Raw genomic sequence first — 24,811 nt, forward strand, 5'->3', positions numbered from 1 at the left:
GGAGAAGATTTTTCTCATCCTTCCACGACTATAACATGCTCCTGAAGTAGTAGTGTAGAGAACGAAAGACTACCAGATTCTTGAATCCGATTACTACCATGTTGCTCATTGGAAAGCACAACAGTTCGCCTAATGTCAGCTCAATAGGTGCGCCTATACTCACTCAAAGACACTCCCTTTGCTTGAAGAAAATGCTAAGTGTTTCACAAAACCTAACTTGTTAGAATTCAAAAGGGGTCGTGACATGGTTATGAAATCCAAGCACGTTAATAGTGCTACAATCAACGCCTACCAAGGGGTGGCATCACGGCCATAAACGCGATTCCTTGGCACCCAAAATCAAAAACTTCAAGAATAAGGGACAGTATTCTCGAACCTCAACTTACAGAATCTATTTCCGTCTTGATGGAAGAGATCATTGGTTATGCATTTGACTGTACCTCTATCAATGTTGTTGAGGAGTACCATTCATATAGTCAATATGTGAGACTATTTTGCTCCACCTAACATATTTGGAAGAGCACAATTTTGACATGAAATGTCAATGTTGACACCATCCCCTTAGTTAAATTTGGTTATTTTGTGAACAATTTCCTATGTTCTCGGATTCAAGTTTGGTATTTTTTTTTCATTCTAAATTACAGATGGTGTCCTCAAATATGAGTTAATTGAATCATGTTTCTTGTATACAGGTGACCGAATTCAATTAAACATGTGATTAAGAACAAATGTGGTGAAGTTAGTTGTTTGGAAGAATGTGCTACTACACACTTCCTACCTAAAGCACCCCCTAACAACAAATTCAGGTCTATCTAACCTGATTAAGGGTATCATCACTGCTCCTTGTTATATGAATGGTACTGAACTATCATTAAAGATGCCTTATATTCTCTCCATTCCGGAAGAACGTCATTGAGTTTTAAGGATATTTGATAGAATAATGATTATTCCTGAAACCATTGAGGAAATAGAGTAGGATATATTTGCATCACTTCTTATGAATACGGCTTTAAGCGTATTTAGGAGCCAATGCACGCCATATAGGGCAAATTAGGTAGCATGGTCTGCCAGAAATCGGGTGATTCGAGCAGTTACTTGCTTTGACACGACCATTTGGTACACTTAGAGCGAGATATGATGCCCTGTACTACACAATGCATCGAAGCATCACAAAGGCAAAGCTGGCTCTTCGCTCTGTCTCTGCACCTACTTGGAAAAAAGACACTGAGATTTCAAACAGGGATATTAAGGTAGGTCTGCAGACGATCAAACCCAATGCACCCACCAATAGAGAAGGTACAAGTGGCGACGGCCCTCTGCTCCCCATTGCAAAGCTCAGTTGGCAGTTTCTAAGCTTCTAGTGTGGGTGCAGAAAGCACTTTCCAGTGGGTGCAGAGAGCAAAAACTAGGCTATTGATCAGAGCAAAGGAGGGGAGTGATATATAAGAGGGGGAAAGGCTTGTTTGTTAGTAGTTGGAGATAACTTCTAAGCACAATCATTCTTTCTTTTTTGATGATTTGTTGAGCGATGCCAACGTCTCTACTGGAATCTTTGTTCTTTTATTATTGTAATTTTCTCAACGAGAGTGTTTTTGGTCTGATTATTATAGTGTCAGCTGATGTTTGCTAATCTTCTCGCCTTATAACACATGTATCTACTTATTAATACCATGAAAATTTCTTCAATAGTACGTAACATTAATAATAGAGGAATGAATGACTTCAGATTGAAAATGTTACAGGTGTTTTAACTGTTCTATTTTCAATGTAAACTAAATTCAACGGTTAAAACTATGAAGATACAAACAATTGTGAAAATAAATCTGACGACTAAAACTCTTATAACACTGAATGATGATATCCTGCCCTACTTTTATAAAGTATCAACCAATTCATCAACCAAATTATAATACCACATTGCAACGATGCGACTGGGAAGCCCAAAAACGTTTTATAATGTAGTGTAAAGGGATATAGCAAGGTCTCTAGGCAGCCAAGCCACAGCCTCTTTCTGCACGAACATAAACTATTGATCTTCTGTGAAGAATATAGTATCAGGAACAGCTTGTTAATATGCATATGTTTTTCCTGATTAGTCCAATTTTTAATTGAGTAAAATAATGGTGACAAAAAGGACATGTTTTCCGATGCCGTCAAGAGAGGGTGCTTTCGTGATATAGACGATGACAACCCCAACCAGACGTTCATGATTCATACAATGATGAAATCTGAAAACGGATAGATAATTTGTTGCAGAAATACGTAAATATTTCTCAGATTTTTAATATACTCCCTGAAGTACAGATTTTAACCGTTAAATCTTAGTCAAAAATACAACGTTCAAAATTTAATGGTTAAAAATTCCTGAGTATACGAAGATCCATATACTATTGACCACTAAAATAAAAAGATCCAGATGCAACAAATCTCATAATATTTCCTAATACAGTAAACACTGTGGTCAATGAAGGATAGACGAGAGAGAAACAAGCCCATCAGCTACTGGTATATTGGCCGAGTTCACCAAACTTTTGAACTACGTTTGTTAACCTGCACTCTCATGCAAACTACGACAATTCCGAATTTCCGACACTGTGTACATCTGACAACAAAGATGACTTAGATCTACCTATCAATGTTGCATCCTCCATTTACGCCTCGAACTAAAATGAAGGGTTGTATCGGAGATGTTGCTCGTAAAAATCGATCAACTGGAAAAGGAGATAATAGATTAGCGGTAGTACAGATGACCATAGCAAAGACGAGTCAGTAATCATTAGCTACTAAAGCGACTGAAATGTTGTCAAGACAGAATGTTTATCGTTTTGAGCAATAATCACTTACCAGAAGTGGATGATTAACCTTGAGAGACTTGTTGTCCACTATCACTTCGGATCCGTCAGACCTATAACAAGGCAACCACGTACAAAAATGTTAGAAAGCATGTGAAGAGAACCATGTGATCCGGACTTAGGTTGGTTTTGTAGCAACTGAAGAGCAGAACTGGTTACAAATTCCTATATTCATCGTGAAGAATCTAGACTTTTCACATTCCGTTTGTATAAAATTAACAATTAAACGTTATCAGGTCTTGGGTCGAACTTATGCAATGACTATAGAGCTGCTCAGACTCAGAAGCCATCAGAGATGGAGCTACACTGATGCCATGTAATACTGCTCCTAAGCAAATATATTACTCAAGAAATTTTATCAAGCAAACTAGAAAAATATTCTAAATTCAACTACAAAGAGCGTGATACCAGTCAAAGAACTCTTATTGACAAAATCAGAAGTGAACTGATGAACAACCATCGGGAATGTTCCAATCTAGGTCTAGGCACAGTGACATTCCAACTAAAACAAATGAATCATGCTGGGCACACATGTTACACACAGAAGGGTCGGGAAAGAGAAAAGAAGATTGAGTAATACTTGCAAGCACAGTGTAGCTTTGTCTAATATCCAATGAAGAATCTTAATTCGCTTAAAAAACTTTGTGCTTCCCAGGTGATCCGGATTCCAGAACGAATGATGTTGAAGCATGAGAAAATTTTTTGAGACCAAGCTTACAACTATGAAAATCCTTGAGGCTAGGTTTGGGTGAGGGATTTCCAAGTCCCAAGGGATTAAGGCCAAGTAAGTATGAAATGGACTACAAATTGTTAGATAGAGGGGATCAAAAATGCCCTTCATCAACATTACAAAGGCATGTGACAACCTGAGAGGGATTTGCAAATCCCTACTTGAAAGGAGTTATTTACAAATCCCTCTCACGTGCCTTTTTAATTCTCATAAAGAGCATTTCCTAATCCCCTCTATTCAACCTTTTATGGTACATTCATTAGTTTGGCTTCAATCCCTTGAAACTTCCTTACCCAAACATAGCCTAAATGTTTGGGCGAGGGATTCAAAGTCTGAAGGGGGAATTAGATACTCCAATGATTGTTTCAAAGGTATGTAAGAGGGATTTGCAAATGACACATTCGAACTAGGGACTTGCAAACCCTCACATATGTTTCATATGGGGATTTTCTAATCCTTCCTATCAACATTGTGTGACCTATTCCTTACTAGCTTGACCTCAATCCCTCACCCAAACATAGCCAGGAAAAGGGCAAATGTACAAGACAAATCCCTAACACTATGTTTGGATGAATAAATTTAAAATTACTAAGAACTTTTAAAATGACAAAAATTGAATTGACGGGATTTTATTTTCTAGAATTTGTGAATTTTCTTGTTTGGTTAACCTAAAAGAACAATAAAATTGAATACGGAATTTGCTATTTTTAAGCTCTCAATCATAGAAATTGAGAAATAACACCTATTTACATGAAATTTAAACTTGGGAATTCGATTTCCCAAATTCCAAGTTTTTTTCCACACGGAAATTCTAAATTCTGTTTATGAGTCCAAACAAGGGAATTGGTACATGTTAATTTACAAATTCTGATTTTTATCCAAATTCCAAATTTATTTCCCTCATCCAAACATAGTGTAAAAGAAATAAGAAGTTTCCAAAAAACAATCAAAATATTCTATGGACCAAGGCGCTTTCAATTTCGTGATAAGCCTGAATTGGCATGCCATACGCATGCTTTATGCTTCAACATAAATTTCGCGACCTAAGTTTAAACCCTCACAGCTAGCATTTTCTAGCATGCTACACGCATACTTTAGGCATTTACATAAATTTAGTGCCCTAAGTTTAGACCCTCACAACTAGCTATGAGTCTACAGCCTTACCTAATTCAATAGTAATTTCCAAGTCCGTACATGTTCTATTTAGGACTATAATTGTGATTATTCTGGTAAATGACTGAAATCATGTCTAATCCCCACATATGAGTTGGAAAGACCCCTGTAGTTTGCATAGGAGGCATAAAGTACCTTTTCAGTTCCTATTAGGACAGGAAATGGATGTTCACAAGGGCATTTTCTCATGCTACAATTCTTATCAAATATCTAAAAGCATCAAGGTGCATAACATACCAATTTTAAATTTACAACTCTTGCTAGAAAAAGATGGTATTAATGATAAAAGCACTTCGAAAGAAATCAAATCTTTTCAAATTCGTAGTTTTAATAATATTTTACGCACAGCATTCCTCTATAAAAATATTTGAGAAGACTATATTCAAGGGGCATGCAGTTACAAGTCATATAAACATATGAGAAGAAAAAACTATTTATAGATGATAGCCACAAAATTGTATGACCACACAAGAATCATTCTTTTAGCCGAATGCATGGCATCTTTAGATGAATCATATCTGAAGGGAAAAAAAATAGTTTACTGAAATTCCAATAGTAACTAACTAACTAACTAACTAAAACGTAGCTTTGTTAGGAATAACCCAGTCGAATGGTTATTATATAATTTTATTTAACCAATTCAAAAAAATAATATTCATAAATCTGGTCAGGATATAATTTTAAATTTATTTTCAGCAATGGAATAGAAATGTAAATTGAATTTCAAGACAAACCTCATTGCCTTAAAGGTGACTAAAACATCCTGGACGTCATTTGATACAGAAGTTGAGTACCCTATAGGCTTTATTATCTTGGTGATACGTACTGCATTTCTAGATTCATCAATCTTATTCCTACGACTTGAATTTCCCCCAGCATAATCAAGATTTTCTGCCCCTGATTGATTAACTCTACCGCCATATCTAACACTGACTCTGGTTGTTGCATTTGTTGTAGCACCCAGTTCAGAAACTTGTGTCTCCTGCTTAAACCTCTTCACAGAACCAGACTTCCTTCTCTTAGCTCCGCGATTGCTCTGTACTGTTTCTGTACAATCAACCTTGGAAAGACCATCTGTAGGGCCATTAACTTCTGGAGCCCTTGCTTCTTGGAAAGGTACAGAAAGTTTATCCAAATTGACAACATTTGTAAATGTTGTTGCTTTGAGCTCACTAAGCTTTGGATCATACTCATTTTCCTCTCTCCTTTCACCATTTTGTTGGGAAATATTTAAACACCCATTCTCAGCATTAACTTTTGTGGTTGTTTCAATATTGTTGACATTCCCACCATTCTCTCCGACACAAGCTAAACCCACAGGCTGTTGAGGGGGAAGAAGATCAACAAGTTTCGAGCAGTTGAGTGCAGTGGAGGATAGAGCTTTATCGACGATGCCGATATCCACATCTGTCATATTGTAAATAGGATCAGTAGAACGCTGCTGCCTCTTCTTGGGTTGAGAAAGTGGAGTCCCTTGCTTACGCTTGCGCTTCCGATGCTTTCCAGTACGCAAGCTTATGAACGACATAAGAAAAACTTATATTAAATGATTAGTTTCAGCGAAAATGTAAACTTTTGTAGCAGAAATAAGAATAACTACATAAAAGTATGAAGTTTTGTATTTTTGCGAATAAACTATTCGCAGAAAAAGACCCCAATCAACTCAACCAAAATGTTAAATGATTTAGTTTCTACAATCTTTGTAAACTTGAACACTGTCAAAAGTTATGGTCCTTTTGCTGAAGTTTTCTGAAACCACATGAATAGCTCGGGGAAAATAGAAGACCAAACAAAATAATACCTTTCTTCAAAGGCTTCAACAACATCAGCAATTGACTGGAGATTATCCAACGGTTCCCATGTATTGGCCGTCTCTGGCCAACCGCGCCTGTATAAGTCAATAGCAATAAATACCCCAAATCAATTAACAGGCAAAGCAGATTACGCTTTTATTAAGTTTCCAAGTTTGAGATTTTAGATACACAAGTGCTTCGCGGTTTATTACGTATTACTATATAGGGTTGTTTATTGGGATAAGAATGTCTACTAGACACAGATAGGCCTTAATCTTCTCCCCTCCTCCTCTTGCCCAAACTATTTTCCATCTTCGACATGAACATAACTTTGATTTGATTCACCCAAACGGAGCAGTGTGCGCGTAAATTAAGTTAAACAACAACAAAAAAGAGGATACGAAGGAGGTTTACGCACCATTTGATGAGGTACTGGAGCTGACCCTATATCATGGTTTTGCAACATACACAAATGAAAACACAAAGCACTCAGTAATCAGATTAAATAAGTAAGCAAACATAAACACCCATCATTTCTTACCACAACTCAAATTAAACAACCGAATGAAAATTACCCAAATCATTTCTCACTGGAAAAGTTCAATTGGTAACAAATTAGTATAAAAAATTGTAAAAACAAAAAAATTGGGAGCAGAGAGGAGTACCTTCCGAACCCTTTTCCGGCGAATCGCTTCGATTTCGTAGAAGCCGTCATCAAGCTTGTTACGCTCTCTATTTTCGTCATCACCACCAGCCGCACCGTCACCGTCGCCACCACCCTCATCATCACCGTCCTCTTCAGCTTCGCCGTCTCCCTCGCCATCGTCAGCTTCTTCGGTAGCCTGAGGTTCCTCCAGATGCTCTTGCTCATGAGCGGCGGCAGAAGCTTGCTGTTGGTGAAGAAGAGCAAAAGGGCCGTCGGGGTTGTTGTTGCCGGCGTCTCGCACAAGAAGCGCACCGGCAGCAGGCATTGCCTCCTTCCAATTGTTGTCCCAAATCTCCCTTCTCCCTACCTTGGTTCTCATTTGTGCTAGCTACTATACAGTGATGGAATTTCGAAGGATTCTCTCTCTCTCTCTCTCTCTCTCTCTCTCTCTTGTTTCTCTCTCTAGAGTGTTGAGCCCCAATTCCCCCCAAACATGTAAACCTGACTGCCACTTCCTTTTCAAGCGTTTTTCCTACCCTTATTTCTCTCTCTCTCTCTCTCTCCTCTCGTCTTTCTCTGTTTCTCTCTCTCCCCTTCGTTTTCCTTTTCTTTCATTTTCCCCCCTCTATCCCGCCTTTAATTTTCTTATCAATTTCAACTTCTACCATTTAATTCTATAACGTGTCAATGTTTTATATTCAAATTTGAATTGTTTTTCAATTTAATTAGTAATCAATATGGGAATTATTGGGTGACATGTGATTCGATAAAAATATCTCGAATAAATTTGGTGGCTTAATATTATTTTTTAACTTGTTTAAATTTTGTTGTCGCTTAACTCAAAAGAGATAATTTTAGCTTTTCAGTTTCTTTTCTAGAATAAATTACATTGTCACATTGGATTTCGTACTATAGTTGGTATTCTGATGCATGCACATCATGTGCCATAAGAGTTGCGAAAAAAATTATAATATTAAGTGTTTCTCATTCAGTATTTTAGAGTATCGGTTTAGTGGTGGCGTGTATAATTCTAGTAGTTGTCAATTATACCGTTACCCATAAATCCAAGGTTTGACTATGGCCTGATTAGTACAACTTCCAAGAGCTGAGTTTGAATTGTATTAAAGTTTTTGAGAAAATTGGGTCGGACTAGCTTTGAGAAAATAAATTGCTCACGAAGACCGGTTGGTTGATGAAAGTTTCACTATAAACAAATGGGTTATATTATATCATTTCATGGTGGACAGGCAAATTATTGGTCCGAGTTGATTTTGAACTAGCGTAGACATACTGCCAATGAATTTACAGTCCATCCCCAACTTTTTGGATCTTATGAATAAAAGAGGTACGACTTTGCATTATAGTTAGCTTAGCAGCAATCATAATCCCCAAGAAATCCCAATAGAAATAATTTTATTTGTTCAAGCTTTCATTTATGCTTATTTTGATCAAAGGAAAAAAACAAGGATTCTTAAGGATTGGATTTTTTGTCATTATTTATCTGTTCGAATTTATAGTAACCTCTTAATTTTTTTTTTTTCCAACTTCAAATAGATGAAAAGAGAAAGGCTTGAAGCCGGCCACAACCAAAAAAGGCTTGTGTTTGATTTCATCTCCCCAAATGTGAGAGAAGAAGTCGACTCCACAAAGTCACAAACTACCACACCTAGAATTTATAATGGAATTTTTGGGACAATATGTCTTAAATATTGAGAAAAGAGAAACGTTAAGGAGACTCTTTGTGAACTCTCTACCATCTCATGTTTTTGGTATAATATTTTAAAATATTAATACGAAAATTAACGTTAAATTGTAAAATAACAAAAACTCTATGAAAAGTTTCACTTTGAAATAGTTCTCTTATCATTTCTCCTGAGAAAAACAAAACAACTATTTTTATAAATAAGTAGGCCTATGTTTTGCTTAACATGGGCTCCATGTTGATCCCGATCAAACCATTTTCCGATCTTTATACCTGAAAAGACACTTACTTTATTTTTTTTAATTCTCATATATTGTTTATAAAACGTTTGTTAATTCAGATGATATTAGTTTAGCGTGTTTGGATCAGTTGGATAATCTTCAAAATATTGAAGGTTGCCTTTGCCATTATCCGACAGAGACCAATGATTTAAGGTTCTGTCACTTTCAGATTTCTTTATTACTAATTTATTGAAAATAAAGACCATATTGATAATGCTATATGACATACTAAAGATGTGCAGAATGTTACCTAACTCCCTCTAATGCTCCAAACTAGCAGACAGTTAGCCATGTTTTTTTTTTTTTTAACAGACAATATTATTTACAATAAAAGGTGAGAAAGTGAGCTAAGCTTCACAATAAGCTATTAATAATGTGATTCAAATTCGTCTTTGATGAGAATCAAACCTAAGACCTTTCACTTACAAATGAGGAAAAATATCACTAAACCGTAGTATTAAACGACAGTTATGCTACTTAACTCCCTCTAATGCTCCAAACTCAATAGGTATAAAATTGATTATAATATACCATGATAAAAGAAAGAAAAAACCTAAAACTGATCGAGGCAAACGTTAGACATTTTTTTTTATTGTTAAGAAAATTTACGCCTCGCCTGGATGCTTACGGTTCTCAACATACGATGGCCACATCCACAGAGTTATAATGTTCTCACACGTCGTTTAATGTTTATGAAAAGCATCGCTAATCTCTTCCAACTATTTTTTCGTCTAGTTCTTATTAATTTGGACTCAATCCCTCACGTAAACATTTTAAGCTTAAAAGAAGCAACCAGTCAGGTCCATAAAGACCAAAGTCGGAAAACTAAACCACGGCAACCAAATGTGTTTTTAAGTCGAAGCAGAGTGACAAAAAATGTGTCACCAAAAAGACTTTATATGAAAGCCCATGTGTCTGAGCCTAAGCCAGATTCCAATCAATGTTTAAAATATCGGTACGAATTTAAATATCGACATGCAAATTTGTGAAAATATTAATAAATATATCAAATATCGATATCGATATCAGTTGCTTTCTATAAAAATGATGGAAATTTAAAATAAAAGTTTAGGAATTGTCAAATGTTGATTTGAATGAAATATAATAATTTATCTAATATTTAACATATATGCTAGAAATATCAACGATATCTATCAATTTTAGACCAAACCTAGTTTCTCTGATATAAGGTGAAGTTCAGACTTCACTCCCCATTTTCATATTTTTCTTTGATTTTTTTGGATATTTTTATAAAAATATCGACCTTATCGAATAAATTTTAAACATAGATACCAACTAGCATGACATTCGTTTTTTTTCAAAAAAATAGAAATTGGTTGCGACTCATTCTATATCAAACTTTAATGATCCAAATCGTTTTCAATGTTTCTTAGAAGATGGTACTTGTCGATTTCTTTAAACTCAATCAGATGCCTCAAATATTTTTAATTTGACTAATATTTTGCAAAAATAATTTATGAAATAAAGAAGTTTAATGTGTGTAGAGCCCACAACCTATCCCCATATTTGTTGCCACTTAGTATTATCGATATTCATCTTCATTTGTAAATAAAAGATCTTAGGTTCAATTTTCATCAAAAACAAATTTAAACCATATTATTACTAATTCATTGTAACGTTAAACCTATATTTTCTCTTAACGTAAATAATATTATTTGTTAAAAAAATAATCCCCGTACTTGTTAAAAAATAGGATCCCTCCCCTTAAACTCTGATAAAATAAAACAGAGGGCTTTTATAGTATGGAGGAAGAGAGGGAGAGAAGAAGCGTTTGAAAATAGGCAAAAGGTGGGTCTTCTGAGTAATTAGGGCACAGAGATCAAAGGGTGTCGCTGTCACTTGTGTGAGAGAGAGAGAGAGCAATGGCGTCTTCGAGTTTGATTAGGGTTTCCAGGGCTATCATGGCGGCGACCAGATCCTCCAGTTCCACCGGCGGAGCTGCTCTCTTATCCTCGAAGGCCGCCACCAGTGCTGTTCCGAAGCCAAAGGCGAAGGCTAAGCCCAAGGAAGCAGGTGATTCGACCAAGCCCAAAGCCACCCTCGGGATTATGAAGCCGACTCCGATCTCTCCAGCTCTGGGTAGCTTCCTCGGCGTCAAGGAGTCCTCCCGGGCCGAAGCTGTCAAGCAGATCTGGGCCCACATCAAGCTCCACAATCTGCAGGTCCTCGTCTCTCTCGGCTCCACACTGTATTTTGTCTATATATTTATAAATATCTTCTAACTGTTTGATCTTTCTTTGTTTTGGGGTTTTTCTTTGATGGGTTCTAATAAGATGCTTTGTTTTTTGTTTTATTTATGTGGGTTTTGCTTAAATTTACTTTGTAAAGTAGAAGATTTTAGCTGGGAAAAAAAGTCTCAAAGCTCTAAAACCCTGAACCCTAAGCCGTAAATCCCCCAAAAAAATTAAAAAAAGAATAGTAAAATAGGAACTAGCTGTAGTGGGGTGCAGAAAATGAGATATCTAGGCACTTTTGGATGATCATTCTCTAGGTCTGTTGTTTTTTTCTAAGAACGAAATATATTTGTTGTATCCTAAGATTTTACTTGGCCGAATGTGGAGTTTAAACAACGCGTCGTTAGTCAGGTTTTGAAGATTCGAATATGAGCTTTTTTTTTTTTCCCCGAAGTCAATTAAACCCCAAGAGATGCTGCTCTGCATTTCTGTTTTTACTTCTATTTGATGGCCATGTGGTAGTATCTAGTGGTTGCATTTGGATTTGGCTGGTGTGAATTGGGTATCCAATGTTCCAAGAGTCAGATTAAGTACTAAATATCCCCAGTTTGTGATTTTTGTATTAACTGTCCTACTTGTCTTGTCTCACCTTCCTTGGCATCTGATGCATGCATCTTATGTGTATGGGCATCATGTTCAGGTGTCAAATTTACACGATTTTAAGCATATGTTGACATAATATTGGTTCATGATCCTTAATTTTGATGTGCAATTTGGATAATTCTTGGTTCTCATTTGTTGCTTGGATTCGATTTCGTGTTTAGCATTTTTCATCAGCCTGGCATCACAATCTTATTCAGAATGCATTTGGCTTCAGTGTTGAGATGTAGATTCATGCTTACTTTAATACTTTGAGATGTCTCTGCTGATTGTAATTCCGTAGTTTCCCAAAAAGTTGCAGGGATGCTATAATATAGCTTTGTAATGTAATTATGGATCATGATTTATAGTTTCTAACTAGGATGGCTAGTGAGTAGCTATTACAGCTAAGAGATGTTATGCAAGGTCTTCTTTTATCGACATAAGTATTTCTTTGGGCAGCTGAATAAAGTTATGCTATATAAACTTCTGACCCTCAAGATCTTCTGTGTCTTGTCTAAACAAGTGTTTGCAGTCATAAGTAATGCCATACTTGCTTCCATTGATCTTGAAATATTTTTATATAAGTAAAACTTGATGATTGAAGACCCAATCTCTAGTCTGTGTATTGAGGCAATGCTACATGTCAATTAGTATAGCCAATACGAAGAAACATGCAACAATGTAAGCCTTGGCAATTACCCAAGGGGTTGGAAGACTTTTTAAGTGTTATGTTTTCGACTTACATTGTTGCTTGTTTCTTTTGACGTGAGCACCTAGATGCTGATGGCACGAGACTGTGTGGCCTTGTGGCCTTAGTACTTGGAATTTCTGTCCATGAAATTCAAATGAGTTGTGCCCTTACATGTCTGTGGGTTGGGTTTGTGTATCAAACTAGATGGTCTGGGAAATTGTCACATATTGAAACCGTATGCTTTGTATACACTAAATTTGTGACTGCTACTTAATTCTACGGTAGTTTAGGAAAGTGCAGCGGGGGTGTGGATCCTAACGTGTTTATGGAATGCTTGTTTTCATATGAATTTTGTACAATTGAAATGTGAAGTTGAGTTGAGTAATAGTACTCAAATACTTCTGCTTTGTGCTTTGTGCCTGCAGAATCCTGCCAACAAGAGGGAGATTTACTGTGATGACAAGCTAAAGGGGATTTTTGAAGGGAGGGAAAAAGTGGGCTTTCTGGAAATTGGGAAGCTGCTTTCGCGCCACTTTGTGAAGGCTGAATGAATGTCCATTCGTGTTGCTTTGATTTGATGTAGTTTTATGTTCACCAACTTTCGTTTGTGACCTTATTTTGAGGAAGGGAAGGGCTTTCGTAATTGAAATTAGTTGGTCTGCCTTTTGGATGTATAGAAGGCACGTAGGAGAACATGATCCGTTTTAAATTTAATGGCGTGTTTTCCAAACGGGATAAGAGGAAAGAAACGGAATTGCACGCCTCTCAAAGCATTCCAGCGCTTGCTGACATTTGGGGAATTAGAAAAGGCTTATTAATACCTCACAAATTATTGAATAAACCTTACATACTTCATACATCTTACATTTGCTTTTTCACTTAAAAATTATCTTAATACACTTCACATGTTTTCCCATAATACACCTTACATCCCACATTCTCAATATACAACTTATATTTTCTACATACATTCCATATTTTCTATACATCCCACATTTCTCAAATCTTATAACACTCATTTTTAATTTTCAGGGATTGAATTTAAACATTTGAACGTTTAGTTTTGCTGAATGATTTCAAATCATACGTTTGCCGAATGATTTCAAAATGAATGATTTCAAAAATGTTCATATTCATTTGAACTTTTCCAAAAATGCAGACTAGAATTTGAAAAAAATGCCGCCTAAGATTTAAATCATATATGAGTTTGTTTTCAATTCCATCATTAAAACCCATGTCGTATGTTTTTAATATTTGGTGGTAATTTAGGTGTTTAATTTTTCACGTAATCCTTGTGATCCCTAAAAGATGAATATGAATATAGAAGTTTAAATAATGCAGCAAAAGCAAGATTAAATAGTTATTGATGTCATCGAAATCACTAAAACAATGAAAAATATGGAGTCTTACCTCATATGAAGTTTCCGAAACATCGATTTCGTGTTTCATTCGTCAAAAATAATTTTTCTAAATCAACATGTCTGTAGTTTCATTGGTTAGGGTTTCGTTCAACAATGGAGGATGAGAGAGGTTTTGATAGTTGAAGAAGAGAAATAATACGCTAAAAGTGATTTGGGGTGTATTTATAAATTTTTTGTTTTTTTAAAACCTAACAAGGTCAAAATTATCATTGCATAATGAAGTAAATAAGTCATTTAATATTAAATTTTAATATAAGTGCATTCAACATTTTGTGGGATACTAACATAAAAAACCTTTGAAAAAGGGTGGGTCTCCCTAATATTAGTAATCGAATTCCTAAACTATTCGGAATTGAATTGCCTAGATAAAGGTGGTATTTGGACTCCGAGAAGACGGCTCTGTTTGGAATCAAATATTTCTTTCCAAAATAAAGCTAAATTTGTTTACGTTAATCCCTTCCACCTTCAGTGCTCCCCCCCCCCCCCAGATCCGTTTCTCCGCCCTTGGCCTACTGCCTTGCGAACTTCACCAGCAAAGACCCTTCGTCGATTTCGTCGGTTGGTGATGGCCCGAATTTTTAAATTTTTTTTTAACATATGATATTATTTATAGGGGAAGGGGATGAGTTTAATTTCACAATGAGTTAGGAATGATGTGATTCAAATTCGTTTTTAACAATAATCAAATTTAAGATCTTTCACTTATAGGTAAAGAGGATATCACTAGACTGTAATACTAAGTGATTGACGATCCAAACTAAATATTAAAAAAAAAAATAATGGGGAGAGAGAGAGAATTAGAGGCGGAGGCAGGAGTAGATCTATTCATGGACCTTCGAGGACCACCCAACGGTGGAGTGATGGTGGAGGAGAGAAGACCACAATGGCTGTGCATATATTCTTCAAGAGAAGTTTTGAACAAAGAAGAAATGTCTCATTTTAGCTGATAGGAGCAAAGCTCTGCTGTTTTTTGAACCTTGTTTGGTTGTTCCAACAAAGAAGAAAGAGAAAATGATTTTCTTTCTCCATTTTTCATGTGACCGACTCCCAATTGTCGGGCGGTGGTGGAGGACAGAAGACTACAATGACTGTGAGTATATTCTTCAAGAGAAGTTTTGAACAAAGAAGAAAGGTCTAATTTTAGCTAATAGGAGCAAAGCTATGCTGTTTTTTGGACCTTGTTCCAACAAAGAAAAAAGAGAAAATGATATTCTTTCTCCATTTCCCATATGACCAACCCCCTTTTTATGTTGTCCAATTAGGTTGTGCCACTTAATATTTTAATTAATAAACAATGATGTATTACCCAACTAATACTTTTATTACCCATGTTTGGCATTGTTATTTCTTTTAAAATCCATTATAATTCATACAACCTTTAAAATATTTCGTAAAATACTACATACTTGTAATCACTTCATTTCATACCATCAAATTTACTAAATTACTAAAGCGAAAATTCTGATATCTCATTCCCTTGTTGGTGTTGTTTCCTTCTCTAAAATGAATGGAGAGTGATGACTGATGAGGAAGCCAACAACAAGGAAGAAGGATGTTTGCCACCGTCGACGCCGCTCTCTCAACCTCCCTCTACTCTCTCTCCGTCTTTACATGAATCATTACCAGAGCAACGCCAAGGAGTGGCAAGTAAACAGGAATTACAGTAAACAGATAGCAAGGAGACTGCTCAATATATTCTTAAAAAGTTTCCAGTTATAAATTTTTTTTTTCATGAATGTACCTCAGAAATCGTTAGTTAAGGAGATGAGTTATCCATTGCTCTACGATGGCAGGAGACCCGTACCATGGTCTCAACATATCATCTGAACCAACTGGTGAGTGGTAAACACCGTCGAAGCTAATGTTGAGGGCACCCTCCAGATGGGCTGATGCTTCTGGTACAACCCCGTCTCCCCAAACATCTGCCTGCCCACATACCTGAAACCAAACGGTAGTCTCATTATTGGCATTCAGCCTGCAACTTTGATGCTCGATCGGCTTACAAGAAATGTCAGAGGACATAACACCAAGAAACATAACTATCATAAGATATCAATGCAAACTGTATTCTGTATTTCAGTTGATATTCATAATTTTAATTTGATTGGAAGTGACCGTTTAAACTGCTGAGACAATGGGGAGTTTTACCTGCTTGTACCCTTGCCCGACAAAGCGCGCTCGCAAGGTGGTGGTGGTTGTGGTTGATGTTGGAGTGCTCAAATTCGCATCATTTATGAGAGCAACATCTGATGAGGGTTCCACACCCTCTATCGGGAGGGCAGAATCAATGGTTTCGTTTGAGTTGCCAAATAAACGAACACCTTGAATATACCTGCAGTTTTACATATACATGTCTCATATATATTTTGAGGATTTTTCATTCAAGCAACTACCATTGCATAGAAGGTCAAAATCGATAACAGTGACACAAATAGGTGCGTGTCATTTCACACCCTTTAATTTGTCCCCAAAAAAAAAAAAGGTTACGTAAAGTAAATTCATTCAGATAATAACAGAAGCAATCTGAACTGGAACAAAAATCAGAATCAAATTATGATTTTACCTCCCTGCGATACATACATATTTCAGTTCGGGAGTGTAAACAGCTTTCGAGCAATGCTTATTAACATAATCCAGGAGACCCCTCGTTTGATCAATGACCCCTGACACGCCTTTTGGTGGTGGCCTGAAACAACAGATAGGTCGTGGTTATGATGAAATTTGAAGTAAGATTATACAGATGGAATAACAGAAGCGCCTAAGGATGTCATCGCCAAATAAACCTTAACTTTACATATGCAGTCATCAGCAAGAAATTATTAAGATAAGAGTTTGATAACATACTGGTGGGGGGTTCCAAGGGTCAATAATAACGAAATATCTGAAAATCCGAATTCTTCCATGTAAAGACGCGCAAGCCATCCTCCTGCTGAGTGTCCAACGAGGGATAAAGTCCCACCTACAACGAAGTATGTCCAACAGTTTTAGAGCTACAACAAATGAAACAAACAGTTATACTAGTGTACTTGCTGGAGAACTCGAGTATCCAGTCAAATTAAGTAAAGGTCTTTTGGCATAGCTTAATGGTTGCTTCATGGGGGCGGTACTGGATGCCTTCTGGCGTAGAAAAGCTTGATATAAATTTCCATTTAAAGCATAAGCTAAGCTGCATTTCAAAAGCTCCTAAAGCATGAGAATTCTAAAATCAAGCAACGCGATTTAAGATCTAGCAGCACGCTAAGAGGTTGACAGAGATGAAATCAATTTATCTTTTAGTATCATCTAAGATAGGACAAGGCAGCACGTAACAAATGATTCGATACAGACCTTTATCTCAAATTCATTTCAACAACCCTCAAGGAAGCGTTAGTTTTAGCTTTATCGAGATTAACGGTGAATATAAGTATTCTGGATTCAGAAGAAGTAAACAGGAAGACGTACATAATAACATGTAATGCATAGCAGTAAGACAGAGTTGAGCAAGACCTTGTGACAGCTCCTTGGCCTCTTGTACCGCCTCGTCCACCCTCTTTAAATACCTGACAACGCAACCTCATTCGTTGTTAGCTCGAATTCAATCCAGTAATCTAACCTATTATATATTTATAATGAGAGTCAATTAAATTCCAAAGGTTTACACATAAGGAAACAGACGTTAACAATTACTGGAGAGTGAGTCGACATACCAGTCGAGTACAGGCCGGGGACTGAGAGTTCCTCGCCAGTAATTGGGGTCAACCAAGCCGGCGGCATTCCTCAGCCAATCAATTCTTGACACCTTAGCAACCACTGTGCTCACTCCATACCCTCTCAGAGTCAGCTCCAACTTCTGGTAGTCAGCTGAATTGTTCCCCAAACCCTGAAACCAGACAACCACACAACATGAATTAAGCTTTGTACAAAATGCCATCATCCAAAGTGTGTGCATAAAATGTTGGTGCAAATTTGGAGATATTGGTTAGATCAGTTAGTTATGGCAGTGCGACAGCCATGGAATTCGGATTTTTATAGTATAAAATATCGCTCCCGTAAATTAAAATAGTTTAAAATATCGCTGCCTTGTCAAAAAGGAAATGTTATTGCATATTTTTATAGTAAGTGAGAACTCCAGATGAGTAAAAGAGAGAAATTATGAACTTAACTGGAAGAAGAACAGCGGGTCGGTATGACGAAGACGAAGATGAAGACGAAGATGAAGATGAAGACGAAGACGATGATGTGTCCTGAGAGAATGCAGAGGTGGAGAAGGCCAGTGGCTTTAAAGGGGATAAAAGCATAGCCATTCCCATACCCAGACCAGAACAAAGGGAAAGGTGATGTTGGGGTAGGCATTTTGTAGTTTGTAGCAAAGACACACGCCACTGGCATTCTTTGCAAGTTCGACGGTTGAGGTTAGGTTCAAGGACACGTGGCCTACTGCAATCCTCTAGCTCCAATAGGCTTCTTTTACTCTTTTGCTAGTATGATATCTGGTTGGACATCAATTATAATTTATTTTTAAACTTGTCATTTATGAAAGTCGAATATTAAATATCTCATATTGTAATCTCAACAATAATAAAGAGGTGTACCCAAGGAGAAACCATTTCTCCTCTTAAAGACTTTGTAGGAATTTAGTGCTCTTACGGTAACATTTTACAATCCGACTTTTGAAGAATTATTTTGCAAAGCGAGACGATAAATATTATTTCAGAGAATGAGTCTAGTAATCTAATTCGAGAATGATTTTTAAGAGAGAACATTGAAAACGTGCATGTTATCAATATCTATAATTGAATAAAACATTCGGGTTTGGTAATAGTGTTTTTGTAATATAAATTTTAAGATGACAACAGTAATAGTTATAATGATGATGGTTGCAATAGGTGGTGGTCATGGTGGCGGGGTTGATGGTGGTGGGAGGCGGTCGTAGGTAGTAACAAAAGTACATGATCAACAACTTTCCTTTCAAGTTTATTTTTAAGATGAAAAATTCTTATTATCAATCCTATTGTTTTATGCGATATGTTATTTTACGTGATATATACAAATACATTTAAGACATTTCACATATTACGTTCTGCGTGGTCACTTTGTTTTTTCTATTTCAGCAACTAGGATTCGTAACTTATCTTTCAAGGGTTCCAAAAGAAAAGGGTGGCGTGTCTTTTTTAATCCGTGTTTTTGTAGTAGCCGAGCCGTGAGTTACAATAAGAGTACATCCAATGCACGCAAATTAGTTTAGGGAAAATTATTTTTTCGCTTGAGATGACAAAATTTAATTTCTAACGAAATATATCTAGCCCAGGCTAAAATAGCCATGGCTTTTAAAGGGGCTAGTTTAGCCTTGCTTCTTCAAGGGACTATTTTAGCCCTGAGTCGTAAAATGTCAACTTAGAAAGAAACTGATAACCGATGAAAACTAGTCATTAAACACTTTTTAATTTCAAACGTCTCAAGAAACAAAATTTTAAGAGGCCTATATTTCATAAATAATGACATTTTGAGAGGAATAAAGCTTTTATCCTGGCCTTGCCCTTTCAACTAGACTTGCTTTAAGTGGAGGACATGGATATGCCCCAGTTTAAAAAAAATTTCTGTGAACGTTCACTGATTACTTGAAGTACCGGCTTGTAAACATCTCTCTTGGTCATGACCCAAACCTTGGGTAGCAAAATTTGAATGAGATTCTCCAATTACGTCCATTCATCGTACATTGTACAGTCAGAAATATTATAATTTTTTTATTCAAAATCAAATATAAACAATACTTAACGAAAATTAACTGCATGATGTACAATCAATGAACGTGAATCCTCATTTCTAAAATTTGACGCAACGGTCATATAATGTTCAAATGTGGAGGCCGTTTGCCGATGCCACTGCCTTCACCTCTTCAGCATGCTGCGTCTGAAGATCTCAGCCAAACCCTCGCCCCTCCTGCACTCTATTACCACCGTCTCCTACTCCTCCTCCGCCTCCATCTCCACCCCAACCCCCACCGTCGATTTCCTCCACTCCTACACCGTGATCCCTCCAATCCAACCCTGGCCCCGACGCCTCTACCCAAAGCGCCTCATCTCCCTTATCGCCCACCAACCCAACCTCGACCTCGCCCTCCAAATCTTCCACCACGCCTCCAAATTCCACCCCGGATTCTCACACAACTACCACACTTACCACGCCATCCTCAACCGCCTCTCCCGTTCCCGCGCTTTCCACCCCATGATCGACCTCCTCCTCTCCGACCTCAAAAACTCCCAAATCCAATGCTCCGAAGACATTTTCATCACCCTCATTCGCAATTTCGGCGTCTTGGGTCTTCTCAAACTTGTCCACTTGTAATAAACTGATCAAAGCGCTCCGTAAAAAGAATGATGTGGAGACTGCACTCAAGGTGCTCAACGAAATGCCTGCAATGGGGTTTGTCCGGAATGTGGTGACTTATACCACGATTATCGGCGGGTATGTTTTGCGGGGTGATATGGTTGGCGCCAAGAGGGTTTTTGGGCAGATTTTGGATGGAGGATGGTATCCGGATGCGACTACTTATACAGTTTTGATGGATGGGTTTGTTAAGCAAGGGAAGTTGGTTGATGCCGTTAAGGTCATGGATGATATGGAGGAAAATAAGGTTGGAGCAAATGAGGTCACTTATGGGGTTATGGTTGAAGCTTATTGTAAGGGCAAAAGTCGGGCGAAGCGGTTAATTTGCTTAATGATATGAGAAAGGGTATATACCAAGCTCGGCGCTTTGCTGTAAGGTGATTGATGGTTTGTGTCGCGAAGGGAAGGTGGAGGATGGTTCTGAATTGTGTAAAAAGCTTTTAAAGAAGAATTGCAGCCCCGATAATGCAATGTCAAGCACTCTCATGCACTGGTTTTGTGAGAAGGGAAACGTATGGGAAGCTAAGAAACTGTTTGATCAGCTTGGCACAGATTCGATTCCAAGTGTCATGACTTACAACATGCTTATTGCGGAAATGTGTGAAGTGGGGGAGTTGTGTGAGGCAGGGAGGTTGTGGGATGACATGGTGGAGAAAGGGTGTGCTCCGATTGCTTTTACGTATAGTATGTTGATCAAAGGATTTTGTAAGATTGGAAAAGCAGAGGAGGAGATTAAGGTTTTAGAGGAGATGATAGAAAAAGGCTATTTGCCACTTTGCCTAACAAGTCTACTTATGATATGTTGATTGTGGGGCTCTGTGACTCAGGAGCAGAAGCTGAAGTCGCGAAAGTTGTTTCGATGGCAATGTCAAGTGGAGACACAAACATTGCTTCCTGGGGTCTTTTCGTTACTAGGTTTGTTGGTGATCTGGATACTGGGGAAAGTCTTCTGGACAAGATACTACTGAAGAATGTTCAACATACTCTCATTGGAGGAGGGGGAGCGCAAGCATTGTAACAATTGAACTCGGATGCACAAACCATAATCTCGTGCGCCCGAAAGCATTTCATTGCTTGGGGGAAGTTGAATCCTCCTGTTGAGTATATAGGATTGGAGCATCAAAAGATGAAAGCTTTATGGATGGGGTTCGCGTTCAAGCCCAGAAATAAAAGCCCAAACACAAAGAGTTGGGTTAACAAAAGAAAGAAAATAAGACACTTTTTCTTATATTTTATGGGAATTGTTATTAGCATTTCAAAAATCTCATTTGACACTCTAAACTTTCTATAATTAGAAGGAAAAATACACTTGTAAGGATTGTAAAATGTGATTTTTGGAGTGCTAATAACAATTCCTTATTTTATTTTAGGGAAAATTAGAAATAACTCCAAAAATTGATAGTATTTTTTCTTTTCTTTTTTATTGATAAAATACAGAGTTACTAACTAAAAAAAAAAGAAAAGAAAATAGAGCCCCATTTTTATTACTATTTTACGTTTCATTGCATTATTTTTTATTTTTTTACCCTAAAAAAAAAAAAAAAGGATCAGTTGGTTGCTTCGCCACGACACTCCACTATTTCGATGCTTAAGAAGACTCACCGAAGCATTTCAGCTTTCTTCTGACCACCATCGTGCGTTTCATTGCATTATTGGAGATGCACTTAGAATTTTTAGTATAGAGGTGTATAAAAATCACATTGACATCCTATTTACATCTCATTTTCTTTTCAAGGATGGAAGTGTGAGTTCTACATCTCATATGTTTAGCCCTCAAAAATATAAAATTATATTTTTATTAGTTTTTAGTATATACCCCAAGTATTTCTACATCATGCCATTAAGTAGTGGGCTCCAAGAAAAAGAAATGTCCAAAAGCCTGGGGGCTTACACTATTTAGCTCTTCTAGAGCCTGATTTGAGCACCAATATTTCGCCCATTTGCAAAATGCTCTTGATTGTAGACTGTTTTATTCATTTCTGGCGAATATTGGCCGAATACCCTTCGTTACATTGGAGATCCTCTTAAAACTTGTATCTTTGTCAGGGGCGGTTTGGGTCAGGATCCCGTACTAAAACTTACTACTCAAATTCCAAACCGATCCCTTTTCGGACAGGATTTCGAAAAACCAAACCGAATTGAAATTTTGGTATTCTTGACATTTTTTTGGGATTTCAATATAGTTCGGGATTTCAATTTGATTCGCATTTGCCTTCTTGCAAAATCCAAATCCATGCATATAAAAAACCCAATTACCAGACACGTTCAGATTTCACATAACCACCCATCCATTCATACAAAGTGCAATGTTTAGAATATTAGAGTGACAATTTTTACCTTTTGGATATGAGCATTTTATGATGTCCGCTGCTCTTTATTCTTCGTTGAATCTGCAATTTTCGTTTTCAACAGACATGCAGGGATGTTACTTTCAAATTCTTTACATTCCGAAGATGGACGTACAAATGAAAGAATCATATGGGGTTCCACTAAATTTTACCATTTTAGTTTTAGGGATTGGACTTTCACACATCGAGCAGATGGGATGTTACACTCAAATATCATACCGAACTTTTTGGGATCGATTCGGTTTCGGGTACCTAACGGTTTGAGATTTTCGGTTCAAGACGTTTTCGGTTCAGTTTCGAAATTTTTAATTCGGTTCGGGTTTTTCGGTATTTTCCTCCACCCCTACATATAACGTTCAAAATTTTGACAAGACGTCCTCAAAACTTGGTGGTCCTTTACGAGAGAGCATAAAATAAAGCACAAGCGTAGAATTAACGCGAGCCGCCATTAGCTTTATGGATTCTGTTTATCATTTGGATTAAACTACAAATTGATGAGATTCTAACATCATACTTGTTTGCTTTATGATCGTACATATACCCTTCATTTCTTTCAAATCTCACACAAGCTTTTGTTTGAGTGTTTAAGGCAAAGTGTCAAATTATTTTGGTACGCCTAGTCAATAATCTCGTGCTCTGAAATCGCCTATTTGTTCTTCTTTTTTGCTTTCTTCCTTCTTGAACAAAGTGGATGAAAGCTCTTCTCAACCGCACTTCTTTTCATTTTTGCCAAAACTAAAAGGTTCTTTGTTAACTATTTTATTTTCAATTTTCAGTTCTTGGTTTTGCTTTTTTGAAAAGGAAAACAAAAGACTCGTTTGGTTACTACTTTTCAATTTTCGTACCAAACAATGAAAGCTACTTTATTGAGTTTTCAAATTTTGGTTTTGATTTTTGATTTTTGATTTTTAGCTAAAAGGTAAAAGTAGTTACTAAACGAATTTTCTAATTTTAATAACTGAAAACGAATTAGTTATCAACTGACTTCTATGCTTTTTCTTCTTTTTTAACTCTAAAACTATGTCTTTTATGAACATGGGTTTCTTATTTGAACATGTCTTTCTTTAGGGCCGGTTAATTATGCGAGATGTGAGACAAAAAATTATAAATGCACACAAATGTTTGGAAGATTGGTTCCATAGATGATCTCTTTTTATTTCAAGTTTAACATAAAAGAATTTGTTTCAGTTACTATGTTACATTGCATGTGGTCTAATATTTTAATGGATGAGATGTTGAATTTTTACCCATACGTTCTGAGTTTGAAACTCCCTCGAACTCTCCCCCCTCCCCTTAATAATAATAGTACATTTAAAAATAAAATTACTAAGATATGTTACAACGAAACTCTCTATCATTGTATGTTGTTTAGACCGTTAATTAAGAAGAAGCGTATTGTATTCATAAACATACTATCTAGTAAATGAACAGTAATATTCATGAGAACTTTGTTTTTATTTTCCTCAGTAATTTTTGAATGATATAATTATGTAGCTAGGGATCAATTTCATGTAATTATATATAAAATTCTTTAGAGATAGACTCTGGTAACTCTTGTTTCTTAAACTTAAAACCGTCTAGCTTAAACATTCAAATAAAACTCAAATTCAAACTTATGTGGGAAAATAAGTAACTTTATTACAAATTATTTAGAACTTATGCCACAATACCCTAATTATGTTAACGAATTTTATTATCTTTTTGAGATTTTTTTTGAAATGTTATATGAATTTATACACCATTTTTAGTTTGTCATATAAACTAAAATGTTAAGCGATTGTCTTATCAAAATTTCAAAATCATTTAATTTGTCATATCACCCTAACTCCTTTAAGTTTTCCATCCAAATAAGTTGTGTTCAAGGTTATTTTGGAATTTTGACCTCCTTTTCACAAGTTCATTTTTTTTATTTTTTATTTTTATACAAAGATATGGTAACATTGGGTGTGAGAGAATAAATTGGTTTTAGAC

General features: G+C 36.6%; 3 protein-coding genes and 1 pseudogene across 5 annotated transcripts; 2 read left to right on the top strand and 2 right to left on the bottom strand.

Annotated features, from left to right (window-relative positions):
- Nucleotides 1-2,222: 2,222 nt before the first annotated feature.
- Nucleotides 2,223-7,705, bottom strand: LOC103951657 (chromo domain-containing protein LHP1). Its single transcript, XM_009363090.3, has 6 exons — nt 7,214-7,705; nt 6,967-6,992; nt 6,557-6,643; nt 5,490-6,269; nt 2,845-2,905; nt 2,223-2,711 (listed from the first exon to the last, which is right to left on the bottom strand). The coding sequence occupies exons 1-6, from the start codon at nt 7,571-7,573 to the stop codon at nt 2,664-2,666; spliced, it is 1,362 nt and encodes a 453-aa protein (XP_009361365.2). The 5' UTR covers nt 7,574-7,705; the 3' UTR covers nt 2,223-2,663.
- Nucleotides 7,706-11,060: 3,355 nt separating this feature from the next.
- On the top strand, nt 11,061-13,435 carry LOC103951656 (upstream activation factor subunit spp27). The gene is made up of 2 exons (XM_009363089.3): nt 11,061-11,360; nt 13,131-13,435. The coding sequence occupies exons 1-2, from the start codon at nt 11,061-11,063 to the stop codon at nt 13,254-13,256; spliced, it is 426 nt and encodes a 141-aa protein (XP_009361364.2). The 3' UTR covers nt 13,257-13,435.
- A 1,993-nt stretch (nt 13,436-15,428) lies between these two features.
- LOC103951659 lies at nt 15,429-18,444 on the bottom strand. 3 transcript variants are annotated; one of them, XM_048586000.1, is made up of 8 exons: nt 18,269-18,444; nt 17,813-17,985; nt 17,568-17,665; nt 16,971-17,085; nt 16,690-16,812; nt 16,275-16,458; nt 15,868-16,064; nt 15,429-15,731 (listed from the first exon to the last, which is right to left on the bottom strand). In XM_048586000.1, the coding sequence occupies exons 1-7, from the start codon at nt 18,413-18,415 to the stop codon at nt 15,879-15,881; spliced, it is 1,026 nt and encodes a 341-aa protein (XP_048441957.1). In that variant the 5' UTR covers nt 18,416-18,444; the 3' UTR covers nt 15,429-15,731; nt 15,868-15,878. The 3 variants fall into 3 exon arrangements, with proteins under 3 accessions (XP_048441957.1, XP_048441956.1, XP_009361366.2); XM_048585999.1 differs by lacking the exon at nt 15,429-15,731 and having other exon boundaries at nt 15,797-16,064; nt 18,269-18,443; XM_009363091.3 differs by lacking the exon at nt 15,429-15,731 and having other exon boundaries at nt 15,797-16,064; nt 17,613-17,665; nt 18,269-18,441.
- A 1,518-nt stretch (nt 18,445-19,962) lies between these two features.
- On the top strand, nt 19,963-21,791 carry LOC103951660 (annotated as a pseudogene).
- The last annotated feature ends 3,020 nt before the right edge of the window (nt 21,792-24,811 follow it).

The sequence above is a fragment of a genome, unplaced genomic scaffold, assembly GCF_019419815.1.
Source record: "Pyrus x bretschneideri cultivar Hongxiangsu unplaced genomic scaffold, Pyrus_bretschneideri_v1 Contig24, whole genome shotgun sequence".
In the NCBI taxonomy this organism is placed as follows: Eukaryota; Viridiplantae; Streptophyta; class Magnoliopsida; order Rosales; family Rosaceae; genus Pyrus; species Pyrus x bretschneideri.

What these genes read in the sequence shown, in the direction of transcription:
- LOC103951657 (XM_009363090.3), bottom strand. Translation starts at nt 7,573, where the DNA reads ATGAGAACCAAGGTAGGGAGAAGGGAGATTTGGGACAACAATTGGAAG. An exon ending in GTTGAAGCCTTTGAAGAAAG is followed by an intron (nt 6,270 to 6,556) that starts GTATTATTTTGT and finishes GTCGTTCATAAG; the next exon opens with CTTGCGTACTGGAAAGCATC. An exon ending in AGGTTAATCATCCACTTCTG is followed by an intron (nt 2,712 to 2,844) that starts GTAAGTGATTAT and finishes CTCCTTTTCCAG; the next exon opens with TTGATCGATTTTTACGAGCA.
- LOC103951656 (XM_009363089.3), top strand. Translation starts at nt 11,061, where the DNA reads ATGGCGTCTTCGAGTTTGATTAGGGTTTCCAGGGCTATCATGGCGGCG. An exon ending in TCAAGCTCCACAATCTGCAG is followed by an intron (nt 11,361 to 13,130) that starts GTCCTCGTCTCT and finishes TTGTGCCTGCAG; the next exon opens with AATCCTGCCAACAAGAGGGA.
- LOC103951659 (XM_048586000.1), bottom strand. Translation starts at nt 18,415, where the DNA reads ATGGGAATGGCTATGCTTTTATCCCCTTTAAAGCCACTGGCCTTCTCC. An exon ending in GACCCGCTGTTCTTCTTCCA is followed by an intron (nt 17,986 to 18,268) that starts GTTAAGTTCATA and finishes GTCTGGTTTCAG; the next exon opens with GGTTTGGGGAACAATTCAGC. An exon ending in TATGCATTACATGTTATTAT is followed by an intron (nt 17,086 to 17,567) that starts GTACGTCTTCCT and finishes ACTTCGTTGTAG; the next exon opens with GTGGGACTTTATCCCTCGTT.